At 46.2% G+C, this 19,078-nt stretch overlaps 1 protein-coding gene across 7 annotated transcripts in view; it reads left to right on the top strand.

Annotated features, from left to right (window-relative positions):
- Positions 1 to 19,078, top strand: part of pds5b (PDS5 cohesin associated factor B) — a 130,450-nt gene that overhangs the window by 105,072 nt on the left and 6,300 nt on the right. For all 7 annotated transcript variants that reach the window (XM_090226472.1, XM_036968175.2, XM_090226474.1 and 4 more), the window contains 8 exons: positions 1,432 to 1,564; positions 1,672 to 1,791; positions 6,363 to 6,425; positions 9,813 to 9,958; positions 10,543 to 10,612; positions 11,030 to 11,430; positions 12,923 to 13,006; positions 17,802 to 17,934. In XM_090226472.1, coding sequence (XP_090082598.1) covers positions 1,432 to 1,564; positions 1,672 to 1,791; positions 6,363 to 6,425; positions 9,813 to 9,958; positions 10,543 to 10,612; positions 11,030 to 11,430; positions 12,923 to 13,006; positions 17,802 to 17,934 — 1,150 coding nt within the window. The remainder of the gene's footprint in view (positions 1 to 1,431; positions 1,565 to 1,671; positions 1,792 to 6,362; positions 6,426 to 9,812; positions 9,959 to 10,542; positions 10,613 to 11,029; positions 11,431 to 12,922; positions 13,007 to 17,801; positions 17,935 to 19,078) is intronic.

Here is a 19,078-nt window from a genome sequence, read left to right as displayed (position 1 = left end):
ATAGTCTGCTGTCATATATTGTCTGCTGTTATAGTCTGCTGTCATAGTCTGCTGTCATAGTCTGCTGTTATAGTCTGCTGTCATTGTCTGCTGTCATTGTCTGCTGTTATAGTCTGCTGTCATAGTCTGCTGTTATAGTCTGCTGTTATAGTCTGCTGTTATAGTCTGCTGTTATAGTCTGCTGTTATAGTCTGCTGTTATAGTCTGCTGTTATAGTCTGCTGTCATAGTCTGCTGTCATTGTCTGCTGTCATTGTCTGCTGTCATTGTCTGCTGTCATAGTCTGCTGTCATAGTCTGCTGTTATAGTCTGCTGTTATAGTCTGCTGTTATAGTCTGCTGTCATAGTCTGCTGTTATAGTCTGCTGTTATAGTCTGCTGTTATAGTCTGCTGTTATAGTCTGCTGTCATAGTCTGCTGTCATAGTCTGCTGTCATTGTCTGCTGTTATATATATAGTCTGCTGTTATATATAGTCTGCTGTTATATATAGTCTGCTGTTATATATAGTCTGCTGTCATATATTGTCTGCTGTTATTGTCTGCTGTTATATATAGTCTGCTGTTATATATATAGTCTGCTGTTATATATAGTCTGCTGTCATATATTGTCTGCTGTCATTGTCTGCTGTCATTGTCTGCTGTCATTGTCTGCTGTCATTGTCTGCTGTTATATATAGTCTGCTGTCAGTCTGCTGTGTTGACATATCAGTCTCTATTTGGGATGCTGTCCTTTCTCAAGCCCTCTCACCCATCGTTCTCTCTCTTAATTCAGCCAGTTTGATCCGCAGTCATATTATCTAACATCATCAGCGCAGACAAAACGCAGAGACATAAAATACAGATGATTATAATGAACTGATGAGAGTAATACCTGATACAAATACTATAACCTCCTCCTCCTCCACTCCTTCTCCTCCTTCTACTCCTCCTCCCTCCTCCTCCCTCCCTCCCCCTCCACTCCTCCCTCCTCCTTCTCCTCCTTCCACTCCTCCGTCCCTCCTCCTCTCTCCCTCCCCCTCCACTCCTCCCTCCCTCCTCCTCCTCCACTCCTTCACCTCCTTCCACTCCTCCTCCCTCCCCCTCCCCCCTCCTCCTCCACTCCCCCCCCCTCCTTCCACTCCTCTTCCCTCCCCCTCCTTCCACTCCTCTTCCCTCCCTCCTCCTCCCTCCCTCCCCTCCACTCCTCCCTCCTTCCTCCTTTTCCACTCCTCCTCCTCCTCCCTCCCCCTCCACTCCTCCTCCACTCCTCCCCCCTCCACTCCTTCTCCTCCTCCCCCTCCACTCCTTCCTCCCTCCACTCCTTCTCCTCTCCTCCCTCCCTCCCCCTCCACTCCTCCCTCCCTTCTCCTCTCCCTTCTCCTCCCCCTTCTCCACTCTTTCTCGCCTCCCCCTTCTCCTCCAATCCTCCCACCTCTACACTCCTCCTCCCCAGGTCTCTGTGGTTCATCCTGGAGATCATCATGTCTAAGAATGAGAACAACAGCCATGCCTTCATCAGGAAGATGGTGGAGAACATCAAACAGACCAAGGATGCACAGGCTCCTACCGACGCCAAGATCAACGAGGTACACACACATACACACACACAGATTCACATATACACACAAAGATTCACGCTCACACACACAGATTCACTCTCTCACACACACACACCCTCTCTTTCCCTCTACAGAAGTTGTACACGGTGTGTGACGTGGCCATGAACATCATCATCTCTAAGAGCACCACCTACAGTCTGGAGTCTCCCAAAGACCCTGTCCTTCCCACACGCTACTTCACCAAGCCTGACAAGGTAGGTGTTTTAGTTAGAGGTCTTCTCAGATCACCAAATTCAGATCCGAATTGGATCCTCGAAATTATCACTCGAACCCCCGACAGGATCCAGACATTTCATTCAATAAAATCAATAACCGATTCGGATCCTATCCGAAATACTGTATGTTCGAGTTGAGCGAGAATCGGATCCAAATTGGGTCTGTCTGTATCGGACCCAAATGGATCCAAAATATTACAAATCCAGCTTAATTGAAGGTCAAAACAGCAAAATAGTTTGGACTCTGGTGCATTTTGGGTTGTTTCTGAAATAATAGCTTAGTAATTTCATAATGACATCCTATAGTTTAGTATTTTCACATCTCTATAGTTAGATGGAGGACGTCTCTATAGTTAGATGGAGGACATTGAGGACGTCTCTATAGTTAGATGGAGGACGTCTCTATAGTTAGATGGAGGACATTGAGGATGTCTCTATAGTTAGATGGAGGACATTGAGGACGTCTCTATAGTTAGATGGAGGACATTGAGGACGTCTCTATAGTTAGATGGAGGACATTGAGGACGTCTCTATAGTTAGATGGAGGACATTGAGGACTTCTCTATAGTTAGATGGAGAACGTCTCTATAGTTAGATGGAGAACATTGAGGACGTCTCTATAGTTAGACGGAGGACATCTCTATAGTTAGATGGAGAACATTGAGGACGTCTCTATAGTTAGATGGAGGACATCTCTATAGTTAGATGGAGGACATTGAGGACGTCTCTATAGTTAGATGGAGGACATCTCTATAGTTAGATGGAGGACATTGAGAACGTCTCTATAGTTAGATGGAGGACGTCTCTATAGTTAGATGGAGAACATTGAGAACGTCTCTATAGTTAGATGGAGGACATCTCTATAGTTAGATGGAGGACATTGAGGACGTCTCTATAGTTAGATGGAGGACATCTCTATAGTTAGATGGAGGACATTGAGGACGTCTCTATAGTTAGATGGAGGACATTGAGGACGTCTCTATAGTTAGATGGAGGACATTGAGGACGTCTCTATAGTTAGATGGAGGACATTGAGGACGTCTCTATAGTTAGATGGAGAACATTGAGGACATCTCTATAGTTAGATGGAGGACGTCTCTATAGTTAGATGGAGGACATTGAGGACGTCTCTATAGTTAGATGGAGGACATCTCTATAGTTAGATGGAGGACATTGAGAACGTCTCTATAGTTAGATGGAGGACGTCTCTATAGTTAGATGGAGAACATTGAGAACGTCTCTATAGTTAGATGGAGGACATCTCTATAGTTAGATGGAGGACATTGAGAACGTCTCTATAGTTAGATGGAGGACGTCTCTATAGTTAGATGGAGAACATTGAGAACGTCTCTATAGTTAGATGGAGGACATCTCTATAGTTAGATGGAGGACATTGAGGACGTCTCTATAGTTAGATGGAGGACATCTCTATAGTTAGATGGAGGACATTGAGGACGTCTCTATAGTTAGATGGAGGACATTGAGGACGTCTCTATAGTTAGATGGAGGACATTGAGGACGTCTCTATAGTTAGATGGAGGACATTGAGGACGTCTCTATAGTTAGATGGAGAACATTGAGGACATCTCTATAGTTAGATGGAGGACGTCTCTATAGTTAGATGGAGGACATTGAGGACGTCTCTATAGTTAGATGGAGGACGTCTCTATAGTCAGATGGAGAACATTGAGGACGTCTCTATAGTTAGATGGAGGACATTGAGGACGTCTCTATAGTTAGATGGAGGACATTGAGGACGTCTCTATAGTTAGATGGAGGACATCTCTATAGTTAGATGGAGGACATTGAGAACGTCTCTATAGTTAGATGGAGGACGTCTCTATAGTTAGATGGAGAACATTGAGAACGTCTCTATAGTTAGATGGAGGACATCTCTATAGTTAGATGGAGGACATTGAGGACGTCTCTATAGTTAGATGGAGGACATCTCTATAGTTAGATGGAGGACATTGAGGACGTCTCTATAGTTAGATGGAGGACATTGAGGACGTCTCTATAGTTAGATGGAGGACATTGAGGACGTCTCTATAGTTAGATGGAGGACATTGAGGACGTCTCTATAGTTAGATGGAGAACATTGAGGACATCTCTATAGTTAGATGGAGGACGTCTCTATAGTTAGATGGAGGACATTGAGGACGTCTCTATAGTTAGATGGAGGACGTCTCTATAGTCAGATGGAGAACATTGAGGACGTCTCTATAGTTAGATGGAGGACATTGAGGACGTCTCTATAGTTAGATGGAGGACATTGAGGACGTCTCTATAGTTAGATGGAGAACATTGAGGACATCTCTATAGTTAGATGGAGGACGTCTCTATAGTTAGATGGAGGACATTGAGGACGTCTCTATAGTTAGATGGAGGACGTCTCTATAGTTAGATGGAGAACATTGAGGACGTCTCTATAGTTAGATGGAGGATGTCTCTATAGTTAGATGGAGGACGTCTCTATAGTTAGATGGAGGACATTGAGGACGTCTCTTAGGCTGTTCTGTAGGCTATTTTAACATCTATCTTATTTAACTGTTTTGACGAACATGGGTTTAGACTCAAGGTAGGCTATAGCCTGTTTGACCAGCAAGCTTCAAATTCATGTGGTCACCCATTTCATTTCCCGCTATTCCCGCTAATTCCCGCTATGACGACTCTGTTTGACAAATATATTCTCTATCCAACTATAAAGACGATCGGGAAGATATTATCAGTAATTCTACATTATAGTATAACTTGTATATTTTTTAAAGAAGGGCATGAATGAGAGGAGAGAGAGAGGGGAGACCTGTTTATATATAGACTAGGAGAGACCTGTTTATATAGACTAGGAGAGACCTGTTTATATAGACTAGGAGAGACCTGTTTATATAGACTAGGAGAGACCTGTTTATATAGACTAGGGGAGACTTTATATAGACTAGGAGAGACCTGTTTATATAGACTAGGGGAGACTTTATATAGACTAGGAGAGACCTGTTTATATAGACTAGGGGAGACTTTATATAGACTAGGAGAGACCTCTTTATATAGACTAGGAGAGACCTGTTTATATAGACTAGGAGAGACCTGTTTATATAGACTAGGAGAGACCTGTTTATATATAGACTAGGAGAGACCTGTTTATATAGACTAGGAGAGACCTGTTTATATAGACTAAGAGAGACCTGTTTATATAGACTAGGAGAGACCTGTTTATATAGACTAGGGGAGACTTTATATAGACTAGGAGAGACCTGTTTATATAGACTAGGGGAGACTTTATATAGACTAGGAGAGACCTGTTTATATAGACTAGGGGAGACTTTATATAGACTAGGAGAGACCTCTTTATATAGACCAGGAGAGACCTGTTTATATAGACTAGGAGAGACCTGTTTATATAGACTAGGAGAGACCTGTTTATATAGACTAGGAGAGACCTGTTTATATAGACTAGGAGAGACCTGTTTATATAGACTAGGAGAGACCTGTTTATATAGACTAGGAGAGACCTGTTTATATAGACCAGGAGAGACCTGTTATATAGACTAGGAGAGACCTGTTTATATAGACTAGGAGAGACCTGTTTATATAGACCAGGAGAGACATGTTTATATAGACCAGGAGAGACCTGTTTATATAGACCAGGAGAGACCTGTTTATATAGACTAGGAGAGACCTGTTTATATAGACTAGGAGAGACCTGTTTATATAGACTAGGAGAGACCTGTTTATATAGACTAGGAGAGACCTGTTTATATAGACTAGGAGGGACTTTATATAGACGAGGAGAGACCTGTTTATATAGACCAGGAGAGACCTGTTTATATAGATGAGGAGGGACCTGTTTATATTGACTAGGAGAGACCTCTTTATATAGACTAGGAGAGACCTGTTTATATAGACTAGGAGAGACCTGTTTATATAGACTAGGAGGGACTTTATATAGACTAGGAGAGACCTGTTTATATAGACTAGGAGGGACTTTATATAGACTAGGAGAGACCTGTTTTATATAGATGAGGAGAGACCTGTTTATATTGACTAGGAGAGACCTGTTTATATAGACTAGGAGAGACCTGTTTATATAGACCAGGAGAGACCTGTTTATATAGACCTCCTCTTAGTCACCCACAACTAGTGCACTGTTTTACACGGTGTCACATGCAGTGGCTAGTTTTTGTGCCGTTTTGTCACAAAATGATAGTTTGACACATGTGGTTTGATGAAAGGGGACCCCTTGACAATAATTTAAGAGAATAATCATTAAATGTGTGAAATTTGGGTTTAGGCCTAAGCTGTTTTAAGATTTAAATTATTCAAATATAATTTAGGATCTGGTCTGTATTTCACATATTTTCACACAAGTCCGTGGCCTCTGAGCAGGATCCGACCCGGGATCGACGACAACATCCCGGGTCGGGTAATCCGGTTTGGAAAGATCTGTGAAGACCTCTACTGTGTGTGTGTGTGTGTGTGTGTGTGTGTTGGCTCTAATCTGCAAATAAAACCATTCAATGGATTCACATTCTGACTAAACATCTCTTCTGTAGAATTTCAGCAACACAAAGAACTATCTCCCTCCAGAGATGAAGTCCTTCTTTACACCTGGAAAGGTAGGATGACTGCCCATGGTATTCATTCAGACAGGCCTTAACGGTAGGATGACTGCCCATGGTATTCATTCAGACAGGCCTTAACGGTAGGATGACTGCCCATGGTATTCATTCAGACAGGCCTTAACGGTAGGATGACTGCCCATGGTATTCATTCAGACAGGCCTTAACGGTAGGATGACTGCCCATGGTATTCATTCAGACAGGCCTTAACGGTAGGATGACTGCCCATGGTATTCATTCAGACAGGCCTTAACGGTAGGATGACTGCCCATGGTATTCATTCAGACAGGCCTTAACGGTAGGATGACTGCCCATGGTATTCATTCAGACAGGCCTTAACGGTAGGTTGACTGCCCACGGTATTCATTCAGACAGGCCTTAACGGTAGGATGACTGCCCATGGTATTCATTCAGACAGGCCTTAACGGTAGGATGACTGCCCATGGTATTCATTCAGACAGGCCTTAACGGTAGGATGACTGCCCATGGTATTCATTCAGACAGGCCTTAACGGTAGGATGACTGCCCACGGTATTCATTCAGACAGGCCCTAACGGTAGGACGACTGCCCATGGTATTCATTCAGGCAGGCCCTAACGGTAGGATGACTGCCCATGGTATTCATTCAGACAGGCCTTAACGGTAGGATGACTGCCCACGGTATTCATTCAGACAGGCCTTAACGGTAGAATGACTGCCCACGATATTCATTCAGACAGGCCCTAACGGTAGGACGACTGCCCATGGTATTAATTTGCTCAACTTCGGTTGTTAGAATCAGCGATTTGGAGCCCTTGCCAACAGTGGGATAAATTGTCTAACCCAGGGGGGGGGGGTTCTATCCCAGGGGGGGGGTTCTATCCCAGGGGGGGTTCTAACCCAGGGGGCGGGTTCTATCCCAGGGCGGGTTCTATCCCAGGGGGGGTTCTATCCCAGGGGGGGGGGGTTCTAACCCAGGGGGGGGTTCTATTCCGGGGGGGGTTCTATCCCAGGGGGGGTCAGACATACGGCCCCGTTGGTAGTTTGAGTAATAAAATAACAATATATAAACACTACGTGACCAAAAGTATGTGGACACCTACTCGCTGAACATCTCATTCCAAGGTCATGGATATTAATATGGAGTTGGTCCCCCCTGTGCTAATGCAACAGCCTCCACTCTTCTGGGAAGTTCTTCCACACCGATTTCGACAAGCCATTTCTGTATGGACCTCGCTTTGTGCACGGGGGTATTGTCATGCTGAAACAGGAAAGGGCCTTCCCCAAACTGTTGCCACAAAGTTGGAAGAACAGAATTGTCTAGAATGTCATTGTATGCTGAAGTGTTAAGATTTCCCTTCACTGGAACTAAGAGGCCTGAACCATGAAAACAGCCCCAGACCATTATTCCTCCTCCACCAAACTTTACAGTTAGCACTGGGCATTTGTGCAGGTAGAGTTCTCCTGGAATCTGCCAAACCCAGATACGTCCATCTTACTGCCAGATGGTAAAGTGTGATTCATCACTCCAGAGAACGCGTTTCCACTGCTCCAGAGACCAATGGCGGCGAGCTTTACACCCCTCCAGCCGACGCTTGGCTTTGTGCATGGTGATCTTAGGCTTGTGTTCGGCTGCTCAGCCATAAAAATCAATTTCATGAAGCTCCCGACGAACAGTTATTGTGCTGACGTTGCTTCCAGAGCTAGTTTTGAACTCGGTAATGAGCGTTGCAACCGAGGACAGATGATTTTTACAGGCTTCAGCACTCTGCGGTCCCGTTCTGTGAGCTTGTGTGGCCTACCACTTCGCAGCTGAGCCGTTGTTGCTCCTAGATATTTCCACTTCACAATAATAGCACTTGCAGTTGACCGGGGCAGCTCTAGCAGGGCAGAAAGTTGACAAACTGTCTTGTTGGAAAGGTGGCATCCTATGACGGTGCCACGTTGAAAGTCACGGAGGCCATTCTACTGCCACTGTTTGTCTATGGAGATTGCATGACTGTGTGCTCAATTTTATACACCTGTCAGCAGCAACAGGTGTGGCTGAAATAGCGGAATCCGCTAATTTGAAGGGGTGTCCACATACTTTTGTATATATATAGTATACTTTAAAATGACTAAACCCAAATTGAAACTGTGTAGAAATAATGGACCTACATTCATGCAGTGTCTCCATGGTGTCCAGCTGGCTAATTAATAATCACCGAAGTTAGAAAATACATTTCTGGAGGGGAGATATAAGTGAGAAAAATGAGTTTGACTCCCCTGTTCTGATCTCTGACCTTTCCACTCTTCCCTTCTTCCCTGTGCCCCCTCACCCCTACACATCCTCCCTCTCTCCTCCCTCACCCCTACACATCCTCCCTCTCTCCTCCCTCACCCCTACACATCCTCCCTCTCTCCTCCCTCACCCCTACACATCCTCCCTCTCTCCTCCCTCACCCCTACACATCCTCCCTCTCTCCTCCCTCACCCCTACACATCCTCCCTCTCTCCTCCCTCACCCCTACACATCTCTCCTCCCTCACCCCTACACATCCTGTCTCTCTCCTCCCTCACCCCTACACATCCTCCTTCACCCCTACACATCCTCCCTCACCCCTACACATCTCTCCTCCCTCACCCCTACACATCCTCCTTCACCCCTACACATCCTCCCTCACCCCTACACATCTCTCCTCCCTCACCCCTACACATCCTCCTTCACCCCTACACATCCTCCCTCACCCCTACACATCTCTCCCCCCTCACCCCTACACATCCTCTCTCTCTCCTCCCTCACCCCTACACATCCTCCCTCACCCCTACACATCCTCCCTCACCCCTACACATCCTCCCTCACCCCTACACATCCTCCCTCACCCCTACACATCCTCCCTCACCCCTATACATCCTCCCTTACCCCTACACATCCCCCCTCACCCCTACACATCTCTCCTCCCTCACCCCTACACATCTCCCCCACCCCTACACATCCTCCCTCATCCCTAAACATCTCTCCTCTCTTCTCCCTCACCCCTACACACCCCCCTCACCCCTACACATCCTCCCTCACCCCTACACATCTCTCCTATCTTCTCCCTCACCCCTACACATCCCCCCTCACCCCTACATATCTCCCCCTCCCTCACCCCTACACATCCTCCCTCACCCCTACATATCTCCCCCTCCCTCCTCCCTCACCCCTACACACACCCCTCTCTCCTCCCTCACCCCTACACATCCTCCCTCACCCCTACATATCTCCCCCTCCCTCCTCCCTCACGCCTACACACACCCCTCTCTCCTCCCTCACCCCTACATATCTCCCCCTCCCTCCTCCCTCACCCCTACACATCCCCCTCCCCCCTACACATCCCCCCTCTCCCCTCCCCCCTACACATCCCCCCTCTCCCCTCCCCCCAGCCTAAAGCAGCTAACGTGTTAGGAGCGGTGAACAAGCCCCTGGCCTCAGCAGGCAAACCCATCCAGAGTAAAGCATCACGCATGGAGACGGCTAGCAACGAGGATAGTACCTCAAACCCCAGCTCTCCTCAACGCACCAAGACCAGGTACACACACCTCTTACCCTAGACCTTACCTGTCCTCCTGCCTCGCTGTCCCAGACATGAGTGTCTCTAACCTGTCTCCCTGTCCCAGACATGAGTGTCTCTAACCTGTCCTCCTGCCTCCCTGTCCCAGACATGAGTGTCTCTAACCTGTCCTCCTGCCTCCCTGTCCTAGACATGAGTGTCTCTAACCTGTCCTCCTGCCCCCCTGTCCCAGACATGAGTGTCTCTAACCTGTCCTCCTGCCCCCCTGTCCCAGACATGAGTGTCTCTAACCTGTCCTCCTGCCCCCCTGTCCCAGACATGAGTGTCTCTAACCTGTCCTCCTGCCCCCCTGTCCCAGACATGAGTGTCTCTAACCTGTCCTCCTGCCTCCCTGTCCCAGACATGAGTGTCTCTAACCTGTCCTCCTGCCTCCCTGTCCCAGACATGTCTCTAACCTGTCCTCCTGTCTCCCTGTCCTCCTGCCCCCCTGTCCCAGACATGTCTCTAACCTGTCCTCCTGTCTCCCTGTCCCAGACATGTCTCTAACCTGTCCTCCTGTCCCAGACATGTCTCTAACCTGTCCTCCTGTCTCCCTGTCCCAGACATGACAGTGCAGAGGACCACAGTGAGAATGAAGACCTCATGAAGAAAGGAGACGCCTCCGACACAAAGGTGAGAGTCTGAAATGTATTGTGTAGCTCCGTGAAGTTATTTTAAGATGATTTGTACATGAAATGTGAAAATGCTAATATCAGGGATATTGACCCGCATTGGTTTTTATATCACAAATGCTAAAAAGTTAGCATTGGGAAACAGTGGCCGGGGTAAAACCAAAACAATGGTTTCTGTCCGTACCTTTATCCATACACTGCTTACAGGGGAAGGAATCCAACGTGTTGTTTAACTATGCCACCAAGTAAGACTCATTTACTGAGAAAGTGTATTGTCACTTTCACTGGGTAATCCAAACAAGCGTTCAGTCAGTTTCCTGTTACCCTCAAAGTAACAAACTGTCAAATCCAACTTAGTCGACACTACCGTCTCCTTACAGTCAAATAGCAGTTCGTTGACAATACGGCCTTCTTACAGGACAGTGACAAACCCCGGGGCCGTAAACGAGGCGCCGCCTCCAGTAACCTTGACGACAACCCTTCTCCTAAACCCAAGCGTGGCCGCAAGAAGGCAGCAGCAGTCGACCCCGAGGACCAATGGGGAGAGGAGTCCCGACTCGGCGACGCCCAGACGGAAGACGAGCAGAACAGCCCGCCCAAAAAAGGGCGTAGGGGGCGGTCCACGAAGGCTGCGCCAGCCAATCAGGAAACTCCAGCTAAGGGGAGGGGCCGGGGCCGGAAGAAGGCAACTCCTCCCCCTGAAGAAGAGGATGAGGGAGGAGAGGAGGAAGAAGAGGAGGAAGAGGAAGAAGAGGAGAATATGGAGCTGAAGACTAAGGGAGGAAGACCAGCGCGGGCGGCAAGGAGATCAACACAGAGGTCAGAGGGCATTTGGTGTTTTCTCCTTGATATGTGATATAGTCACCTTATAAACCATCCTGTAAGATCTGTTACTGTTCTGTTGAAATACATTTGTAAACAGTGCATTCAGAAAGTATTCGAACCCCTCGACTTTGTCCACATTTTGTTATGTTACAGCCTTATTCTAAAATGGATTAAATCGTTTTTTCCCTCTCATTAATCTACACACAATACCCCATAATGACATCACAATACCCCATAATGACATCACAATACTTCATAATGACATCACAATACTCCATAATGACAAAGCAAAAACAGTAATAATAAAGTAGTTCACATTTACATAAGTATTCAGACCCTTTCCTCAGTACTTTGTTGAATCACCTTTTTCAGCAATTACAGCCTCGAGTCTTATTGGGTATGACGCTACAAGTTTGGCACACCTGTATTTGGGGATTTCTCCCATTCTTCTTTGCAGATCCTCTCAAGCTCTGTCAGGTTGGATGGGGAGCGTCGCTGCACAGTTATTTTCAGGTCTATCTAGATATGTTAGATCGGGTTCAAGTCCGATCTCTGGCGGGGCCACTCAAGGACATTCCGAGATATGTCCCGAAGCCACTCCTGCGTTGTCTTGGCTGTGTGCTTAGGGTCGTTGCCCAAATCTGAGGTCCTGAGTGCTCTGGAGCAGGTTTTCATCAAGGATCTCTCTGTACTTTGCTCCGTTCATCTTTCCCTCGATCCTGACTAGTCTCCCAGTCCCTGCCGCTGAAAAACATCCCCACAGCATGATGCTGCCACCACCATGATTCGCCGTAGGGATAGTGCCAGGTTTCCTCCAGACAGGACGCTTGGTATTCAGGCCAAAGAGTTCAATATTGGTTTCATTAGACCAGAGAATCTTGTTTCTCATGGTCTGAGAGTCCTTTAGGTGCCTTTTGGCAAACTCCAAGTGGGCTGTCATGTGCCTTTTACTGAGGAGTTGCTTCTGTCTGGCCACTCTACCATAAAGGCCTGATTGCTGGAGTGCTGCAGAGATAATCTCCTTCTGTAAGGTTCTCCCATCTCCACAGAAGAACTCTGGAGCTCTGTTAGAGTGACCATCAGGTTTTTGGTCACCTCCCTGACCAAGGCCCTTCTCCCCCGATAGCTCAGTTTGGCCGGGAAGCCAGCTCTAGGATGAGTCTTGGTGGTTCCAAACTTCTTCCATTTAAGAATGATGGAGGCCACTGTGTTTTTGGGGACCTTCAATGCTACAGAAATATTTTGGTACCCTTCCCCAGATCTGTGCCTCGACACAATCCTGTCTCGGAGCTCAATTTTGAGTCTCTTAGCAAAGGGTCTGAATACTTTTCAAAAGCACTGTGGACATTTATGCTCTTTTTTTAATCATCTGTTTATTATTTCAAATGAAGTGAGATATTAACATTAACTGCGGTGTTGAAAGAATCACACATTTATCTGTATTTGTTGTCAATAACCTCTTAAATCCTGTTGCTTTCCTTCCCAGTTCTGAGTCTGCTGAGTCCACCCCAGTGAAGAAGAGAGGCCGGCCGGCCAAGGCAGCAGCACAGCCCGCCAAGAAACAACCAGCGTAAGTGTGTGTGTGTGTGTGTGTGTGTGTGTGTGTGGCAGGTGTGTGGCAGGTGTGTGGCAGGTGTGTCTGCTGCTGATGGAGCTCATGAGCTGGGCCTCTCTGAGCTGGGCCTCTCTGAGCTGGGCCTCTCTGAGCTGGGGCCTCTCTGAGCTGGGCCTCTCTGAGCTGGGCCTCTCTGCGCTGGGCCTCTCTGAGCTGGGGCCTCTCTGAGCTGGGCCTCTCTGAGCTGGGGCCTCTCTGAGCTGGGGCCTCTCTGAGCTGGGGCCTCTCTGAGCTGGGCCTCTCTGAGCTGGGGCCTCTCTGAGCTGGGGCCTCTCTGAGCTGGGCCTCTCTGAGCTGGGCCTCTCTGAGCTGGGGCCTCTCTGAGCTGGGGCCTCTCTGAGCTGGGGCCTCTCTGAGCTGGGCCTCTCTGAGCTGGGGCCTCTCTGAGCTGGGGCCTCTCTGAGCTGGGGCCTCTCTGAGCTGGGCCTCTCTGAGCTGGGCCTCTCTGAGCTGGGCCTCTCTGAGCTGGGGCCTCTCTGAGCTGGGCCTCTCTGAGCTGGGGCCTCTCTGAGCTGGGGCCTCTCTGAGCTGGGGCCTCTCTGAGCTGGGCCTCTCTGAGCTGGGGCCTCTCTGAGCTGGGCCTCTCTGAGCTGGGCCTCTCTGAGCTGGGCCTCTCTGAGCTGGGGCCTCTCTGAGCTGGGCCTCTCTGAGCTGGGCCTCTCTGAGCTGGGGCCTCTCTGAGCTGGGACCTCTCTGAGCTGTGTGTGTATGTGAGTGTAAATGATTGATGTCTATGGTGTGTACCTGATCTAGGGATGCAAAGGGTCGGAAACTTTCTGGTAATGTTCCATGGCAAGTAAAGCCCGGGAATTTGGCTTCAATTCGTCAAAAAAGTTTTAAATAAAAAAAAAAAAAAAAGTTATCTTATAACAGTAAACCTTTTTTTGTGGGATACACATAAGGCATTTCTAGGTCTTGTGATATATTTTGGTTGAACTATCCCCAATTCAATGGAATTGCAACCCTCTGCATGAACAGTGCACTGTTCCATCACATGTACAGCTGATTCTCAAGATCTTGCACACTAATGAGATGCTATTGAGCCCACACTACGACACTGTCTGGGCCAAGGAATACATGCTTTCTGGTAAGTTTTAATACTGGGTGGGGTCAATATATTGATTACAGTACTGGGTGGGGTGAATATATTGATTACAGTACTGGGTGGGGTGAATATATTGATTACAGTACTGGGTGGGGTGAATATATTGATTACAGTACTGGGTGGGGTCAATATATTGATTACAGTACTGGGTGGGGTGAATATATTGATTACAGTACTGGGTGGGGTCAATATATTGATTACAGTACTGGGTGGGGTGAATATATTGATTACAGTACTGGGTGGGGTGAATATATTGATTACAGTACTGGGTGGGGTGAATATATTGATTACAGTACTGGGTGGGGTGAATATATTGATTACAGTACTGGGTGGGGTGAATATATTGATTACAGTACTGGGTGGGGTGAATATATTGATTACAGTACTGGGTGGGGTCAATATATTTTATATGACATTATTTTTTGTTAACTAGTAAATAGTAGCCTACAGCAAAGTGTGTTTAAATCATTTCTAATTTCTTAACAATTTCTGCTAGTTAGTTTTTGCTACCATGTGGGATTTAGCTGTCTTGACCCTGCTAACCGAGTGTTAATTCACCTGTTTCCATACATGTTTCATTAGAAAACATTGATCTTACGAAGGAGTTGTTTTAATCTAACTGCTTAAATATTTATCTGTACATGGAATTGTATTTGTTAGTTTTTTTTCACAATTTTTTTCCTAATCTTTACAGGAAAATGCCTCGGGCGCACTATCTGATGTGGAGACATTTCACTGCAGCTAATGTAGAAGGAAAAGCTGTGTACATTTGCAAATACTGTGCCAAATCATATGTGAGGAATGCAACAAAGATGCAGAATCATCTGGCCAAGTGCATAAAGCTCCCTCAGCGCTCACAACGAGCAACCTCTGACAAAAGTCCCTCTACTTCTATTCGAGGTGAACATGATGAATCAGACACCTTATCGTTATCAACAGCTCATGGTCCTCCTGGAATCAGAAGTGTTTATGACTCAATGGAGAAATGTAGTCAAGAGAAATGCTGATGAATGTCTTGCTCGAACGGTGTAGGCAAACTGGTTCACCTCTGATGCTCACAGGCCATGTGTATTGGAAGAGATTTCATGAAGGTTCTTTGCCCAGCATGCACCATTCCAACCAGGTTTGCTTTATTACTCATTTGCTGGATGCAAAAGTTCAAAAAGGAATAATTAACTACATCATCTCAACCAGTATTCTACAAGAGCACAGACACAAGGGACAACAGACACACCGGTCTCTACATTGCAGATGAGCTGAAGGCTGTCATCAATGACCTTGGACCACAGAAGGTATTCGCACTGGTGACAGACAATGCTGCGAACACGAAGGCTGCTTGGTCTGAAGTGGAGGAGTCCTACCCTCACATCACACTCATTGGCTGTGCTGCTCATGCATTGAATCTGCTCCTCAAGGACATCATGGCACTGAAAACAATGGATACACTCTAGAAGAGAGCCAAGGAAAATGGTTAGGTATGTGAAGGGTCATCAAGTTATAGCAGCAAATCTACCTCACCAAGCGAAGGTAGAAGAATAAGAGCACCACATTGAAGCTGCCCAGCAACACCAGTTGGGGTGGTGTTGTCATCATGTTTGACAGTCTCCTGGAGGGGAAGGAGTCTTTCCAAGAAATGGCCATATCACAGTCTGCCGATATAGACAGGCCCCATCAAGAGGATCCTCCTGGATGATGTATTTTTTGAGTGTTAATCAGCCGGAAACTCCTGAAACCTATAGCAGTAGCCATTGCACAGATTGAAGGAGACAATGCCATCCTGTCAGATGTTCAGACTCTGCTTGCAGATGTCAGAGAAGAAATCCGTACTGCCCTGCCCACTTCACTGTTGCTCCAAGCAGAGGAAACTGCAGTTCTGAAATACATCAAAAAGCATGAGGACTTCTGCCTGAAGCCCATACACACCACTACGTACATGTTGGACCCCAAGTACGCTGGCAAGAGCATGCAGTATGGCAGTCGTGCCAACATATCTCATCAGCCACCTGGTGGAAGGGACTTTGTGGATCTCAGGCTCTTTCCCCTGTTGCCTCCATCATCCTCCAAATCCCACCAACATCAGCCGCCTCAGAGCGCAACTGGTCCGTGTTTGGGAACACACACACCAATGCACGCAACAGGCTGACCAATACAAGGGTTGACAAATTGGTGGCCATCTGGGCAAATTTAAGGCTTTTTGAGCCTGACAACGAACCATCCTCAACAAGGTTGGAAAGTGACAGTGAAGGTGAGGCCTCAGAGTCTGATGTTCAAGTGGTGGAGGACATTGAGGAGGTCCAGGGAGAAGACATGGAAGCCTGAGAGGAAGACAACCAAAGCTTTAGTTTCTAGACAATCATTTTACAGATGTATGTTGAAAACATTTTTGGGAGATGCGATGGATCATTGGGGATCATTCAATATTCTCTTTCTTTTGTTGTTCAGTGAAATCATCCCATGTCAAGTCATTTAATTAAAGTTTAATTCGTAACTAAATTATATATTTTTTATTTCTATTGGAAGAATTTAATGATTTTCAATTGTCTTCTTATGAGGTAAAAGGTTTTATGTTTCTGTCTCCATATGATATGGTAAATATATCTAATGCAAAAAAACATCTACATTTAAATTATATTAATATTAATTTGCATATATTCCCATTAATTCCCATATATTCCCATTAATTCCCACGGAACGTTTCCACCTCTGAATATTCCCCAAAATGTGCAACTCTAATCTGATCTGATCCATAAGGGAAACTAGACATCTACCAGTCCACTATCAGAATAGGCAGGGACAATGTACCTGATCTGATCCATAAGGGAAACTAGACATCTACCAGTCCACTATCAGAATAGGCAGGGACAATGTACCTGATCTGATCCATAAGGGAAACTAGGCATCTACCAGTCCACTGTCAGAATAGGCAGGGACAATGTACCTGATCTGATCCATAAGGGAAACTAGGCATCTACCAGTCCACTGTCAGAATAGGGAGGGACAATGTATCCTTTGTCGCCCCCCCCCCCCCACACTTTGGATCTGAAATCTCTATCGTCCACTAATTAACAGAGATTAAGTGTTTGAGCTAGTAATGTATTAATATTTATAAATTAACAATGACATAGCCAATATATATATATATATCTATAGCAGGACTTTGGATCTCACCCCCATGACAAAATCAAATGGTTTTTGACCGCTTCAAAGTTTTTCAAGTGATCTTCTCTGCTGTGCTCCTCAAAAAAGTAATTTCTGTCCTCGCTATGAAATGATCAACTTTTACTCTCTATATCTAAAAAAAAAAAAATGACCGTATACACTGATTGTTTAAAGCGCCAATATGTACCTTTTTTTGGGGTGACCTGACCAAATTCACATAGAAATGTGAGTTATAGATCTGTCATTCTCATTATAAACAAGTATCAGAAGCGGTAGATCTGTTCTATGTGCGCTATTTCTATGCTTCCCTTGCATCTTTTACTTTCTGTTTTGGTTTGGGGTCCTTGTATCTTAAACATTTGAATCAGGGACCGATAAATGTTGGTGAAACTAATGTTTTTTTGCATTTGTTTGTGTGAGTGTGTGCAGCCTTTGTGTGTATGTCCTTGTGTGTTTTCTAAACCAGCCTCCTCCCCTGTCCTATAGGCGTGGCCGTGGTAAGGCAGCAGCACCGCCAGCAGCCAAAGAGGAGTCTGAGGAGGAGATGGAGACACCGGCTGAGGAAGAAGAGGAGGAGCAGGAGGAAGTGGAGAAGGAGGAAGAACAGACCACTCCTAAAGTAAAGGAAACTTCAACTCTGAACCCTAACCTTTCACCCCTAAACCTTTTATCCCTCAATAGGATATGCAGAAACTCAACGCTTTTGGTATCTTACCAGATGTATGTTCTGACCAGCTCTGTCTGTCAGGGTGGGGGTCAATGCCAGTTCAGGAAGTACACTGAAATTCCCATTCTCTTCTTTTCCTTCTCAATTAGCAGGAGGTGGAATTTGAATTTGGTTTACTTTCTAGATTTAACTGGGATTTAAATGCTATTGACCCTTGTTGTCTGGCTATTTGTTCTACGTTGAAGATATCCCCTCAGGCTGTTTGTCCGTAAAAACTCACGGACCCTAGAGAAGCTTAACCAAGTTTAATTCTCCCCAAAGGGTCGTGGACATTAATATGGAGTTGGTCCCCCCCTTTGCTGCTATAACAGCCTCCACTCTTCTGGGAAGGCTTTCCACTAGATGTTGGAACATTGCTGCTATAACAGCCTCCACTCTTCTGGGAAGGCTTTCCACTAGATGTTGGAACATTGCTGCTATAACAGCCTCCACTCTTCTGGGAAGGCTTTCCACTAGATGCTGTAACATTGCTGCTATAACAGCCTCCACTCTTCTGGGAAGGCTTTCCACTAGATGTTGTAACATTGCTGTTATAACAGCCTCCACTCTTCTGGGAAGGCTTTCCACTAGATGTAGGTACATTACTGTTATAACAGCCTCCACTCTTCTGGGAAGGCTTTCCTCTAGATGTTGGAACATTGCTATAACAGTCTCCACTCTTCTGGGAAGGCTTTCCACTAGATGTAGGAACATTGCTGCTATAACAGCCTCCACTCTTCTGGGAAGGCTTTCCACTAGATGTAGGAACATTGCTGCTATAACAGCCTCCACTCTTCTGGGAAGACTTTCCACTAGATGTTGGAACATTGCTGCTATAACAGCCTCCACTCTTCTGGGAAGGCTTTCCACTAGATGATGGAACATTGCTGCTATAACAGCCTCCACTCTTCTGGGAAGGCGTTTCACTAGATGTTGGAACATTGCTGTTATAACAGCCTCCACTCTTCTGGGAAGACTTTCCACTAGATGTAGGAACGTTGCTGTTATAACAGCCTCCACTCTTCTGGGAAGGCTTTCCACTAGATGTTGGAACATT

The sequence above is a fragment of the Oncorhynchus mykiss genome, chromosome 29, assembly GCF_057628025.1.
Source record: "Oncorhynchus mykiss isolate SJ-2025 chromosome 29, ASM5762802v1, whole genome shotgun sequence".
Classification (NCBI taxonomy): domain Eukaryota; kingdom Metazoa; phylum Chordata; class Actinopteri; order Salmoniformes; family Salmonidae; genus Oncorhynchus; species Oncorhynchus mykiss.
Note: the sequence above shows the minus strand (reverse complement) of the source record. Positions and strands in the feature narration are given on the sequence as shown.